The 14894-nt window shown below is 37.0% G+C and overlaps 1 protein-coding gene across 1 annotated transcript in view; it reads left to right on the forward strand.

Moving 5' to 3' along the window:
* Positions 1-14673, forward strand: part of N4BP1 (NEDD4 binding protein 1) — a 79066-nt gene extending 64393 nt beyond the window's left edge. The window contains exons 4-8 of the mRNA XM_044664167.1: positions 3063-3193; positions 7683-7779; positions 10864-10971; positions 12347-12454; positions 14191-14673. Coding sequence (XP_044520102.1) covers positions 3063-3193; positions 7683-7779; positions 10864-10971; positions 12347-12454; positions 14191-14548 — 802 coding nt within the window. The 3' untranslated portion in view covers positions 14549-14673. The remainder of the gene's footprint in view (positions 1-3062; positions 3194-7682; positions 7780-10863; positions 10972-12346; positions 12455-14190) is intronic.
* The last annotated feature ends 221 nt before the right edge of the window (positions 14674-14894 follow it).

Genomic DNA, 14894 nt, shown 5'->3' on the forward strand with positions numbered 1-14894 from the left:
TTTGTATTTGATATTCATTATATAAATTGCCACTAAGTAGGAAACCAGGATATATAAATATGTTATACTAATTTGTACCTCCTTGTTTCTTGTAAATAATTAATTGTAATAGTGATGTCATTAATTGGCTTAGCCAGCAGAAATCTTGAGGTTCTTTTCTAAACCATTCAGGCAAAATAAGCAATATTTTCTCAGTCTTTAGCTCTTGTTTAGTGCTATGTGAATAGAAACATATAACACAGTTCTTGCTTTCAAGGAGATTGAAATCCAGCAAAAGCAATAAAACATGCCTACAGTCATAGTACAAAATAGAAAACTAAGTACCATAACAGGTATGATTAATATATGTGAAAGTTCAGAGTAGAGAAGAGATCAGTATGATTGAGGAAGACTTAGAATCTTAGATTTAAAGTTAGAAGGAATCTTACAATTCAGTCTGTTTCAGGTTTGTCATTTGACACATGAGAAAACTAAGTTCCAAACAGAGTAATTGATTTTCCCAAAGTAACTTAGAAAGTGGCAGAACCAGGATTTTAACTTTCATTCTTATTTCTGATTTCCATGGTGTGCCTTAGAGGACTTAAGGGCAAGAGTTGTCCTACAAGAGTTGTCAGGTTAGAGCCAAGGATGGAACCCATGATTTCATTAGTACAGGGAACTACTGGGTAAGGATACTCCCCTCCCTCCTCCACAAATGCAGACCTTTACTTTCTTTAGCCTTAGAGAATTGCCTGTGTCCACAAGAGATTAAGTGACTTGTCTAGGATCACAGAGCCAGGTTGTGTGAAGGTGGTACTTAAACCTAGATTTTCCCTGGCTTCAAGGCTGACTCTGTTCCCCATCCTATGCTACCTCTCATTCACATGGCTTTTGCACATAGTAGTTTTTTAAATGTTGATTGAATTAATCTATTTTGTCATCTAGAAATGGACTTATAATTACATTCCAGATTCCAGGAACTGTATCAGAAAGGCACAGAACCAGAGAAATATGAAATGGGGGTGAGGGGTGGGGGCAGGATTTAACCAAGAAGAATAATTGGTGATTAGAACATAGAGGAATAATATGAGAAAAGGTTATAAAGATTAGGGGGTTAGATTGTTGGCTTGCAGTGACAACATATGTTTGGATTATTCATTAAGCATTGGCAAACCATTGAAAGTTCTTGGTAAGGAGAGCAACCGATGAGCTCTAGGAAGATAAATTGGGTAATTTGTGCAGGATGATTGACAAGTGGACAAACTGAAGATAGGGAGACTAGGTTAGGAAGCTTTTATACAAGTGAGAAATAATGAGAAACTTAACTAGACTATTGTAAGTGGGAATGAAAGAAGACACACAGAAAAGGGATTCTGAGAATGGGATTGGCAGGAATTAAGTAGTGACCAGTGGTTTCTAACCAGTGGAATCCAAGGGTAGCCATAGAGATAGGCCATTTTCTCTATTTTCCTCTTCTTTTTCAATTTTCCTTACCTGCTACTTAAAAATTGATTTGTTTGTTTTTTTTATCTTTTTTTTATTATTTTTTTTAAACCCTTAACTTCTGTGTATTGGTTCTAAGGCAGAAGAGTGGTAAGGGTGGGCAATGGGGGTCAAGTGACTTGCCCAGGGTCACACAGCTGGGAAGTGTCTGAGGCCGGTTTTGAATCTAGGACCTCCCATCTCTAGGTCCGACTCTCAATCCACTGAGCTACCCAGCTGCCCTCTTGTTTGTTTTTTTTTTAACAAAATATGCATTGTGAATGCATCTGTCACCATGGGAGGATCTGACTAGAGGATAGAGAAGGATGAGTCAGAAAAGACCAAAATTTTGATCCTGGATGACTAGGAGGATAGTGAGAAGTTCATGAGAATCATTTTAGGGTAAGGATAACTTCAATTTTATATATAGCATTGAAGTTGAAGTCCTAAATGAATACCTAGAAATGGTAGAAATACCTAGAAATATTACCATAAGAGAGAAGTCAATATTGGAAATAGATTTAGGAGTGACAACTGAAGTTATAAGACCAAGATTAAGGAGAAAAATGTTATTCCTTGAACGTATCAAGGAATAGTTGGTTGGGTTTTTGTTTTGTTTTAATTTTAACAAGTATATAACAAAAATATATTTAATAAACGTTAAATTACTAAGACCATGCCTTGGGCAGTAATAAATAGAAATGAGATACATTAAACAACAACCTGAAACCATAAATTATAATAAAGATACAATTTTTTTTTGTAATTCCTGAGTAGTCAAAAATATATTTTTCTTATGGAGAAAATTTTAAACTAAGTAGTGGTTCCCAACCAGTGGGTCAGCCTTGGAGTCCACAGGTAGCCCAAGAGTTATGACAGGGGTGTGTGTTTTTCTCATTCTCAACCATTTTCTCTGTTTTCCTCTTCTCTTGTCTTTCCATTTTCCTTACCTATCTTTTTAAAATTCAGCTAGCTTTTGTAAAATAAAGAGCAGCTTTCTTAAGAAAGGATGATCCACTTGGGGTTTTGTCAAAATATGCATTAAAAAAGCAACCATCATCATGGAAGGGTCTGTAACTTTTATCATAGATCAGTTCTTATACTATTAGTTTAGTCGTTAGGTTGTATGTTGGAGCAGGAAACAAAGTTTGAGTTCATGTTCTAGATCCAGATTGACTGTAAAAGTTAAACTAGGGTACTAAAAGGGAATGGTTTGTGTAAGTAAAGGGAGAAGTATCCTTTAATATCTTCACATATGATATGAGCTAAAAAAGTAGAAGGGAGTTCCATGACATCCAACCATGTGTCACTCCACCTCATAAGGTAGAAGGTCTGTAGTAATGAGAACTTGGAAAATACATTGATTACTTTGAATTTTATACGGTAGTAGCAATTTTCTTTCTAATTATTTCAGCAAAACACTAACATAATTGATGAATGACCAAGACTTAGGCATAATATTATAATGAACTTTGTATCATAGTTTTTGTTGTGTTCAGATCTGTCCTATTCACTTTTGCACAGTCAAGTGTTTTATGTCAAAACATGTTGGCAATTTCTAAAGTGCTTTACTGAGACAAATTTTACTTATTTCTTTGTAGTCATGGTCTCAACAAGTTCTTTTCCTGTCGGGGGATTGCAATAGCCGTTGAATACTTTTGGAAACTTGGCAACAGAAACATTACAGTATTCGTTCCTCAATGGAGAACAAGACGTGATCCTAATATCACAGGTGAGGCAACCAGTGGATTTTTTCTAGGCTTCTGACTGGAAAAAATTCTGAAGTTTAGCATTTACTTTTCTTTCTACTTTTTCAAGTTCCTGTGTACCTTCAATTTCTGAAATTATGTCACTGGAAAATTTAAATTCAGTTGAAGAGATTATGTTTTATTTTTAAAAAGTTGTTTATTGATTTTCTTCATGACTGGAAAAAGTTTTTTATGGTGGTCTTACACTATCTTTGAATGAGATAGGCCCTCTGAGTATTTGACATTTAAAGTAATCATCTGTTTTATGGGCTTACTATAAAATATTTTGTTTGCTTCTTGTTAACACAAGAGCCACCCAAATAAAAAGTTTGAATTTATTTTAAGTCATTAAATGCCTGAGTAAACTTAAGCTTATCTCTTAAGGAAGCTATCTAAGATGATAGGGGGAAACGATCTATAAATAAAACCTGGGGTATAACTCAAATTGACCCTTGACCGTATGCAAATGGAGTAAAGGAAATCAGGAATTGAACATGCTTTGAAATTTAGTAGGAAGTGAAACTTGGTTATTAGTACAACTTGGTTTCCAGAGAAGATGAGTCAACATTTGATGTAATTCCCAGGTGAGATGGAAAAAAAAGAAATGAAACTAAGAACTTACATTTCCTAAAGCCCTACACATTTAGAGGTAAGAAAATCCTTCAGATTCCCTCATTTTTGAGAATTTGTTTTCCTAAAATACTTAGGGAACAACAATCTTTGTTTTTTATTGTATATAGTTCCCTTAGGGAACATAGCAATCTTTATATATTATGCTTTCAGAATCATAAGACACTCCATTGGGCTCTTCCACTTAGAATAGCCTTTTGTGCAGGAGTGGGGAAACGTCTAAATCTTACTTCCTGCCAAGGAAAAACTCTTTAACTCCTGCTCTCATACTTGGGAACTTTAACATACATATTGACTCTCCCTCAAATCCACTCAGTTCCTAAAACATATTTCCCATAACCTATTCCTCCACCCCACTTCAGCCACATACAAAGCTGGTTATGCTCTTGATCTTGCCATTACCCAGAGATGAACCACCTCCATGTTCAAGAATTCTGGAATCCTCTTATCCAGCCACAATCTTTTTGCTCTTTACCCCACTACTTTCCCATACAAAACTATATAATCTTTCTCTACACCATGCCCTCCAATCTTTTGACCCCTCAGTTTTCTCCCAGACTGTCTCCTCTGTGCTCCTTCCTTTTTTCCCCCCATCTGGACCTCTTAGTGAACCAATTAAACTCTACACTGTCCTTTTCTCTTGAATCCCTTAACCCCGTTATCATTTCTTCAGTGTCACCCTGCCAAGCTTCAGCCTTTAATCATTCCCTCCATTCATTAAACTTTGTTCCTACACATTTGCTACTGAATGGAGTTGGAGAAAATTACTTAATTGTTCTGATTAAGTCCACTAAAGATTTATGTTATACAGCTTCAGCTGGTATACCTCCCATATCAACTTGCTATCCTACTCTCTTTAGCAACTATTCCAAAATTTTTATCGTTTCTCAAACCTTCCATAACTTCCCCCATCCTCTCTGTTTAGAATCTAGCTTCATATTTCACTGAAAAAAGTTGAGTTCATTCACAGTGAGCTCCTTTTCTCCCCTCTTTCTCATCTCAGGACACCCTAAGGCCATCTGCTACTATGTCCTCCTTCCCAGCTTTCCTACACAATGAGGTGGCTTTACTCCTTACCAAGATTAACCCTCCCTACCTGTTCAAGTCAGGACATTCAATCCTATCTACTCCGATAGAGTGCTCCCTCAGTCAATCTCCCTTCTCTGTCTGTCTGTCTGTCTGTCTGTCTGTCTGTCTCTCTCTCTCTCTGTCTCTCTCTCTGTCTCTCTCTCTGTCTCTCTCTCTTTTTTAATCCTTTCCTTCTGTATTAGAATTGATACCACATATGGGTTCCAAGGCAGAAAGAGCAGTAAGGGATAGGCAATGGGGGTTAAGTGACTTGCCTGAGGTCACAGAACTAGGAAGTATCTTTGAGGCCAGATTTGAACCTAGGAACTCCTGTCTCCAAGCCTGATTCTTTATCCACTGACCCCACTAGTTGCTTCTCTCTCATTTATTTTCCAGGTCTTCCTTTCTACTGGCTTATTCTGTACTGCCTGAAAACATTCCCATGACCTTCCCCATCCCGAAAGAAAAAACTTTTTAAAAATCCTTTCATCCCCAATCTATCATCTCTTATCTCTTCTGCCCTTGAATAAGCTATCTACAACAGATGCCACCAGTTTCTCTCCTCTTGCTTTCTTCTTAACTCCTTGCAATGCAGTTTCCTACCTCATTATATTCTACAAAAATTGTTCTTTCCAAGTTACCAGTTACCAGTGATCTCTTAGTTGTTAAATTCAGTGACCTATTCTCAATCTTTATTTCCTTGAACTGTCTTTAGCTTTTAGTGCTGTTGGTCACTCTCTTCTCTTTGATAGTCTTACTTCTCTAAAAGGTTTTTATGTCACTACTCTCCTGGTTATCCTTTATCTCACATCCCCTCACAGGTTCCTCATCTAGATCATGACCTCTAACTATAGGTGTTACCCAAGCATATTGTTGTGGGCCCTCTTCTCCTTTAGACGACTACTCTTAGTGACTTCATTAGCTCCCATGGATTTGATTACCATCTTTATGCTGATAATTTTGAAATCTGCCCCCTCCTGCTTCAACATCTCTACTGACCTGTAATCTTACATTTCCAACTAACTTTCAGATAACTCAACCTGGATTTCCCATAGACAACCTAACCTCAAGACATCCAAAAACATGACTCATTATCTTTCTCCCTAATCTCCCACCATCACCACATACTTTCCCTATTACTATAGGGTACAACACTGTCCTCCCATACCCTCCCAGTCTAGGTCTCATCCTTAACTCCTCACTCTCAACTCTCAGCATCCATCAATTTAACCTTTGAAATGTCTCTTAAACTCCCCTTTCTCCTCTTACACTGTCACCACTGGTAACAGGCCTTCATCATCTAATGCCTGGAATATTGCAGCAATCTGCTGATGACTATGCCTGCCTCAAGTCTTTCCCTACTCCAATCCATCCTCCAATTAGTCACCAAAGTGATTTTCCTAAAATGATAGTCTTACCATGTCATCCTGCTACTCAGTGAACTCCCTATTGTTCCTGAAATAAATACAAAATGTTCTTTTTGGCATTTAAAGCCCTTGATCCCTAACCCCCTTTCTAACTTTTCCAGTCTTCTTAACATCTTTCTTACTTTTACTCTGATTCAGTAACACTGGTTCATGGCAGTACCATAAATAAATCACATTATCTCTGAGCTCCAGGCATTTTCTCCAGTCGTCTCCCAATTCTTGAAATACTCTCTTCTCTATTCTGACTACTGGCTTCTTTTAAGTCTCAACTAAAATCCCACCTTATACAAGAAGCCTTCCCCAGTCCCTCTTAATTCTAGTACTTTTCTCTTTCAGTTATTTCCCATCTATCTTTTATATAACTTGCATTGTATATATTTGTTTATATGTTATTTCCCCCATTAGATTGTAAGCTCTTTGAGGGCAGGGACTTTTCTTTTGCCTCTTTTTGTATCCCTAGAGCTTAGCACAGTACCTGGCACATAGTAGGCACTAAATAAATGTTTAGCAATTGAAATGCAAATTCTCTAAATTTCAACCACAGAGTCATAGAATGTTAAAACTAAGTGACACCTTAAAGACAATCTAATTGAAGGGTTCATTTTACAGATCAGGAAACTACTCAAAAAGGAGTAACTCCCAAGATTTCATTTGGAATAGAGCTCTAATTAGAAACCCTATCTTATCACTCTACTTCCCATTTCTCAGGCTTATCTCCTGCCCTGATAACCAGTACAATCTTAGGATATCAGAAATAATTAGGGTCTATGAAAAAAAATCTCATTCATTCAGCTTCTTTCTCTGATTTTCTCTTGTTTTTCTGTTTCCTTCCCAACTGTCTTTTTTCTTTCTCTCTTCTGGCTCTTCTCAATATTAACTGACTGTAATGTAGGTTTTGTTATTATGGGTTTTTTTTTAAACCTTAACTTCTCTTATAATCAATACTACTATTGGTTCTAAAGACAGAAGAGTGGTAAGGGTTAGGCAGTGGGGGTTAAGCGATTTGCCCAGGATCACATTGCTAGGAAGTTCCTGAGGCCAGATTTGAGCCTCAGACCTTCTGTCTCTAGGCCTGGCTTTCAATCCACTGAGCCACCTAGCTGTTGCCCCCTTATACTTTTTTAGGTGAAGTTTTATATCACTTGAATTGATGACTTGACTATATTGCTTTAAATTAAAATAGTATAAAGTTATATCTTGGAATTTTTTTTCCTGTCAGTAAGTATATCAGGAAAGCCCTGGCTTCCTGCCTTTTCTGTGCTAGTAAACAAACCTGTTCAGTTTCTTACTTGTATGTGTCTAAGATGACCTTTTTGCTGACTGACTCTTTAACTTATTCCATGAACAGAGCAGCATTTCTTGACCCAGCTCCAGGACCTTGGAATATTATCTTTAACCCCAGCCCGGATGGTCTTTGGAGCAAGAATTGCTTCTCATGATGACAGGTAATGAAAAGTGGTTTTCCTTTATGTTGTTGGGATGGGGCGGTGAAGAACCCACCGGAGAAGCAGCTAGCACAGTTTCATGGGGTGGGACGGGGATGGCAAATTTTTTTTTTTTTCCTGAGCTCACCCTTCAAATATCTAGACCAAAGCCAGCATCTCACTAAAATTTCATTTATAGTCATGAAGTTGCATGTTTGCATGTCTTTTGGGATAAAAGACTAAATCAAAGAGAAAGCTAATCTCTTTTCCATCTCATTAAGGTATTAAAAAAATAACTTGTACAACAGGGATGAGAGTTCAAGCTGTAGAAGCACAGACTGATATTAAGTGAGACTTTAATATTTAAGAGCCATTACAAAACAGTTTATCTTTACTTAACAACTTGTTTGATAATACACATACATGCTATTTTGGTCAGTCACTTTGTCCTTATATTGTTGGAGTAATTAGAAAATAGTACTTTACAATGTTTTTATTCTAAGCTCTGACTGGGCCCAACCACCATAAAAACTAGATTTGCTTAAATGTTCCCACTTCAATAAGTCATTGATCCTTCTAATGTAGCCTAAGCCTCGTCTATAAAACATGGTTAATAATAGCATAGTCAGTCAAGAGGTACTTAGAACAGGAACCTGGTATCATATAGGATTGCACATGATATGGGAGATAGACATTCTCCCTAGCACTCACATTCATCCATTGGACAAACATTCACTGAATACCTTATTCCAGACACTGGCTCTGTGTTGTAGATGCACTAGACAAGAAGTCAGTAGGACCTGGCTTCATGTCCCACCTCAATCACATAATTCACTGTGAGGCCCTAGAGTAGTCATGTATCTGCTCTCTGCTTTATTTTACTCATTTGTAAAATAAGGGTGTTGGACTCACACTCTAAGGACCCCTCAAAGTCTGAATTTTTTATAAGATACGTTCTTGGTTCTCAGGAAGCTTATAGTCTATTAGTGAGGCACAAGACAGATAAGATCGTAATACTAGCTGGGTAGAATATGGTAAGTACTATTACTGTAAGAGATGTAGTATGGAAAAATGAAAAAACAAAAGCCAAACACAAGTTGGATTCTCAACCCCTTTTTGCATAACTATAGGCACATTACTCAAGCTTTCTGAAACCTCAGTTTCTTCTCCTCTAGAATAACATATTTGTACTACCTGCATTAATCAAATTGATGTGGAAAGTAGTAGGTAAACCTTAAAACCATAAACAGGCTGCTATTATTTTTTTTTTATTTTTATAATTCTCAGAAATTCAAAAGAGAGAAAAAAAAACAACCTCTTAAAATCATGGAAGTCTTAACAGAGGTAGTGACCTTTTGAGGAAGTTGTATGGAAATGCAATGATTGGATCTGGCCAAGAGACCAAGAATAGAGTAGGTGGAAGAGATAGTTCAGGGAAGAAGTGCTCACTTACACTAGTCCTAAGATGTAGGAATCAGGATTCAAGAAGAAAGGCAGAATGGGGGACAGCTGGGTAGCTCAGTGGATTGAGAGCCAGGCCTAGAGACAGGAGGTCCTGGGTTCAAATATGACCTCAGACACTTCCCAGCTGTGTGACTCTGGGCAAGTCACTTGACCCCCATTGTCTACCCATATGACTCTTCTGCCTTGGAACCAATACATAGTATTGACTCCAAGATGGAAGATAAGGGTTTTAAAAAAAAAAAAAAGAAAGGCAGAATGCTTTGTAGGCTGCACACGGGATGCCACCATTGAAAAAGAGCCGTTAGATCTTCTGTTGTGGCATCCTTCTCTGAAGCCAGTTTTTGAGTCATTTCTAAAATGCATATGCCCCTTCCTATACTAGGCTTAAGCTTATATGTTCAAAGAACAATGCTCTTCCATTAAGGAGTATACTTGTTAATGTGTAGTATATAGACCCAGAGCCTTATTCCTGGTATTAACAGCCCTGGCAAATATCCTCACCAGTCACAACTCAAATCAGTAAAAAATGACTTCCAAAATGTAACCATTGATTATGACACCAAAGAGTTAAATAATTTTCTTTATCCTTATTATTTGTACCCATTTATAAAATTAGCTGCTGTTTAGACCTCATACCAGTGATTATCATAATTCCTTAATTTATTTAATCATTATCTTATACAGAAGTTCAGAAGCCTTAAAGAAGTGCAGGCATACTGTGTATATAGAAAGAATTAACCTTATTGTTATCTGAAGATCACTTTACAATCTATAATTGATCTTAGAAGGAATTAAAACCTTATTTCTTTTCCCTTTAGTCTTGGCATAACTCTTACTTACAGAGTTTAAAGTATTTCTACTTCCCAGGAATGAAATATTTGATAGCATGAATATAGGGTATAATATATATAATATTAATAATATTAAGGGTGATAGCAGCCTTTCAAATCATCTTTTATCTTCTCAAATTTTTGAACTTGATAGAATATATAGCTAAATAGAGAGATTAGGTGTCCTAGGTATCAGAGAACTGAGAGCAGAAATGTGAATTAGTGGAAGAAGGTTTAAACTATTCAGACATAAATTATTTTTCCATTATGATAGCAACAAATAGCTAATGTTAAAGTAAAACTAAACCACTTAAGATTTGCCACCTAATTCTAGCAACCAATAATAGACACATAGTAGATTAAATTCATTTGACCTCCCACTTCTGCAAACACATCTTTCCTTTCTAATGCATCCTTTGCTAACTATTTCATCTGCTGATGATACAGATTTACCTTGTTTTAAATAATAATTGTGTTCCTGAAGAAGTGTACAGATGATTTTTCCATCAATTTCCTGTGACCTATGGCTCCAAAGGGAAGAGAGTGATCTTTGGGGGTGGCATCTCCAAGTCATTCATGTTGCTTTATAGTCTCCCTCTGCATTTATAAGTACATTTCTCTGATTGCTCAGGTATTTAATAATCTGTTATCTGATTCTTAAATGTATTTGGATGTTTTCCTTTGCTTGGTGAATCCTTGTTGAAAAATGAATACTTACTACAAATGTACCATTTCATGAGTTTTTATTTTATTTTTTTTTTTTTTAAGTAGGGCGCAGCTGTACATTTTAACACCTCTCATGTTATCATAGGTTTCTGTTGCACCTAGCTGACAAAACTGGTGGCATAATTGTAACCAATGATAACTTCAGAGAATTTGTGACTGAATCAGTATCTTGGAGAGAAATTATTAAAAAAAGGTAATATTTACTTCTTTTCCATCAAAAAAATTTGAGTATCTACTATGTGCTTCTTACTAGGTACTAAACTGGTACAAAAGTAAGTATAAAGCATGGTCCTTACCCACAGGCATGACTCTCTAATTGAGAAAAAAAGCCATACCCACCTGAAACAGGGGAAAACACTTATACACATCAACTGGCCTTACAGAAATCTTAAGTTGTTCAGAGGGAGTAGAGGCAGTAAGGTATCTTGGGAAAGGTGTCCACCTGAGACAAGTCTTAAGTTCTGGCTCTTCCACTTTCTTGATATATAAGCCAGCAACTGTTTCCCTATCTTTCTATGGGGTTCACTCTTCTCCTCTGTAAAACAGAGTGATCGAACTAGACAATCTTAGGCCCTTACTGATGCCCTATGATTGAAATACAGGAATTAGACACTAGCTAATAATGTGCTAATTCTGCCCCTAGTTTCATGAAAGAGAAAAACAAGGATGCTATTAGAATTTGCACTCTAGTTTTAATGATCACATGTTTCTCTTCTGGTGCATTTTGCTCTTTTTTTGTTCTCCCACTTGCCACTTTTTGAGTATTTTGGTTTTTTACTAGAGAAAGGGGAAAAACCTGTTTTCCTCTCAGAAGCCAGGTGAACAGTCAATCAACAGTACCACTTTGATTGCTTTAGGCCCTTCTTCACGTGGTTCACAAGTCACTAATAATGCTTTCTTGACATGTGTTTGCTTAATCTTTGCCCTGTGCTCTGGGTAGGTTCCCCTTTACCAGCATGTGTTTGTTAGCTCCATAATATATAAGCACTTGGATACACATGCTCTTGGAGAACATGTTTTAAGACCAACATATTGACATAGAAACACAAAACAGACTTGAGACAATGCAAACAGAGCCTCAGACCCCTTAGGATCTTTACAAATCTGTTAGCTGTCCTGCTAAAATAACATCATAACTTTCAGAGGAACTTGTCACTTTCTTTTAAACAGCTCTGTTTTCAGAATGGATTGTCTGAGAAACTCCACAACTTTCCCCAGGCTTCCCTGACAGGAACCCTGACTGACAGGGTTTTAAGCCTCTCTTTTCAGTTGAAAATTAAATGGCAAGCATTTCTCAAAACCCAGATAAATATCTGAAAGGCTTTCAGGTGAAATCCTGATAAGTAATGGAAAGTCCAGCTGATGGAGTTCTAGCTATTCTGAGTTTATTGAGAAGAAGAGATTGAAGCTAATTTGAGAGAGTTTTTTCTTTAGGTAAGCAAGTTCGAATTTGTCGAGTCACTTCTGTTTTGGATTTAAATGGATACTTCACATAGTGTTAAAAATGGCATGTTTGCTCCAAAGTTCAGAAACTAAGAGCTGCTCTTACTTTCTTTTTCATATTGTAGGTTGCTTCAGTATACATTTGTTGGGGACATATTTATGGTTCCTGATGATCCTCTGGGAAGAAGTGGACCTAGATTAGAGGAGTTTCTTCGTAAAGAAGTCTTCCTTGGGTATTGCCTTTTTCTGGTTATTGCCTTTTTTTTTTTTTTTTTTTTTTGGTATAATCTTGGGATTTATAAATTGTTGTGGGGGAGAAATTAGTGCCCTGAATTTAAAAAACAAAAACAAAACAGTTTATAGTGTAGTGTGGTTTTTTTTTTTTTGTGAATACTTTAAAATAAATGCTGGTTAAAATGTCAAAGCTTATCTCAAGGATACACAGAAAGACCAAGCTTAGAGTTATGTTCACTTTTGCTTAACTCATGTTTGTCTTATGATATGTTGGCACCATATACATCATAGATTGATAAAACCAAAGCAACAAAACATTATTTTCTGTGCCAGAAAGACAAAATAAAGATAGCTTCCAAGCTGGATGGTCTCATATTAACGAAGGTAAGCAAACATGGGCTTGTTCCATGTGAATGTCACTTTATTTTCATTTTCATAGTCAGTTATTTTGCTTAAGTTGGGGGTGGGGGTTGGGGGGGCGTTCGCATATGCATGTGCATGTGTAAGCAAGTTTTTAATGTTACACATCTATAGTGGTTCAGTAATTCATTAAGAAATCATGTCTACTGTTCTTTCAAATATATCTGGAGTTCATATAAATCTTTTGGGGGAGGGCAATAGGGGGTGGCATTTTTTTTAAATATATTTTCAGAGATAGAAAGTAATTCTCATTTGAAGTTAATAATACATCACATCGATAAGCTTTATGACTAGATTGTTTAAGGCCACTCTCACCTCGTTGAAATCAGCTTGCTCAGAATATTATTTCTTAAGAAATACTATTAAGCATCTAAGTTAGGAGCACAGCTGCCCTAAATTTCTTATTCTCTCTTTATAGCTAGTAAGTCTTTTCAAGCCAATCTTTCAGATTTATACTGACACCCTTTGGGTTTAATAATCTTCTGAAAATGAGATCAAAGCAAATGCTGATTTCAGATTGTGTGAATGATGTAAAAATAAATCTTTTTTGTCTCTTACCCTAAATATTATATTGAAAATCAACACCCACAGGCCACAACTTTTTTGTTCATGAAAACATAAGGCCCATTTTTACAGTTTGCAGTGCCTGCATAGGTGAAGCTTGTTTCTCCAAGTTCCTTCTTGGAACTTGCAAGGTGACTTTATGGCATTCACATACCAAAGGCAGCAACAAGTTTCTCTTTCTGTATCAGCATTAAGAGATCTCTCCTGGGTCCTATTCTTCTCTTCACTTGGCTGTTGGATTATTCCTACTAAAGTGTTAACTGATAATTTTATAGTCTTACTGATTTACAGTTTAAGGTATAACTCTTTCAAGGGTCTTTACATTTTAGAAGGGGACGCTTGAAGCTGGAATAAAAGCCTTTGGTGGAATAACTTGGACCCAAGCCCATCAAAATGGAATATAGAAACAGAGTTCCTGCCACACCATAGTCCCCTTTCTTTTTTCATTCCCTAGTTCTGCCACTTGATGTTTTGCAGCTCAGAGCCTTCAGCTGGGATAGGATGTTCTTCCCCCTAGGACCACAGCCATTCCCCTGTCATAGTCTCAGCCCTACCATTTCATACCATATTAACTTCTGTCCCATGTGCACTGTGTACAATGTGCTCCCCTTTCTGACTCAGCCCTATGTTATCCTCTTGCCCCAGGAGTCCAAAGAATAGAACTTTGAGCCATAAGCATATGCAGTGACATTTTAGGGAATTTCCCTTTTGTTAAATAAGCTTGCTTACTTGGGCACTCTTCCATTTGTAGGGATTTTCCACCTCCGCCAGGAGCTCTGCCAAGTGGAGGACTACATGAAACTGCCTTCAGGGTCCCCAACACCAAGGCACCCAGCACCAGCCGACAACCCACACCCCCGATTCAGGGAGTTCTTCCAAGCAACTGGATTGCCCAGCAGCCCAACCTCCCCATCCTACAAAATCTAGCCAATATCCAACCAAGCCTGACAATTCCACCACAGAGATCCCCAGCAGAAACCAAACAGCTGAGGGAAGCCCTCCTGAAGATATTCCCAGAATCAGAACAAAGAATGAAAATTGATCAGATCCTGACAGCACATCCGTATATGAGAGACCTAAATGCACTGTCAGCCATGATATTGGATTAAGGGTACAGTGGGGAAGTTTGTAATCACAGCCGATCGATTAAAACTTCACGTAGCATCTGCACATGTTGGGAATTGAAAAAATGTGAAGAAATCAGTTTGCCAATATAAACCCTATTTGAACAAAACAGAATCAAATGTTTTGTGTATAAAAGATGTTTTCAAAACTGGCTATATATATATGTATAAGTATGTATATATATATACATATATACACACACACACACATATATATATATATAATGATGCTGCTATTACAGACTTAATATTAACATTTTCTGTAAAAGGAAAGTCTACATTTTCTGCCTGTTCAGAACTGTTTCATAGCAGCTTATTCTAGTGTATTAAC

This window comes from Gracilinanus agilis, chromosome 2 (assembly GCF_016433145.1).
Source record: "Gracilinanus agilis isolate LMUSP501 chromosome 2, AgileGrace, whole genome shotgun sequence".
NCBI classification, from domain to species: Eukaryota; Metazoa; Chordata; class Mammalia; order Didelphimorphia; family Didelphidae; genus Gracilinanus; species Gracilinanus agilis.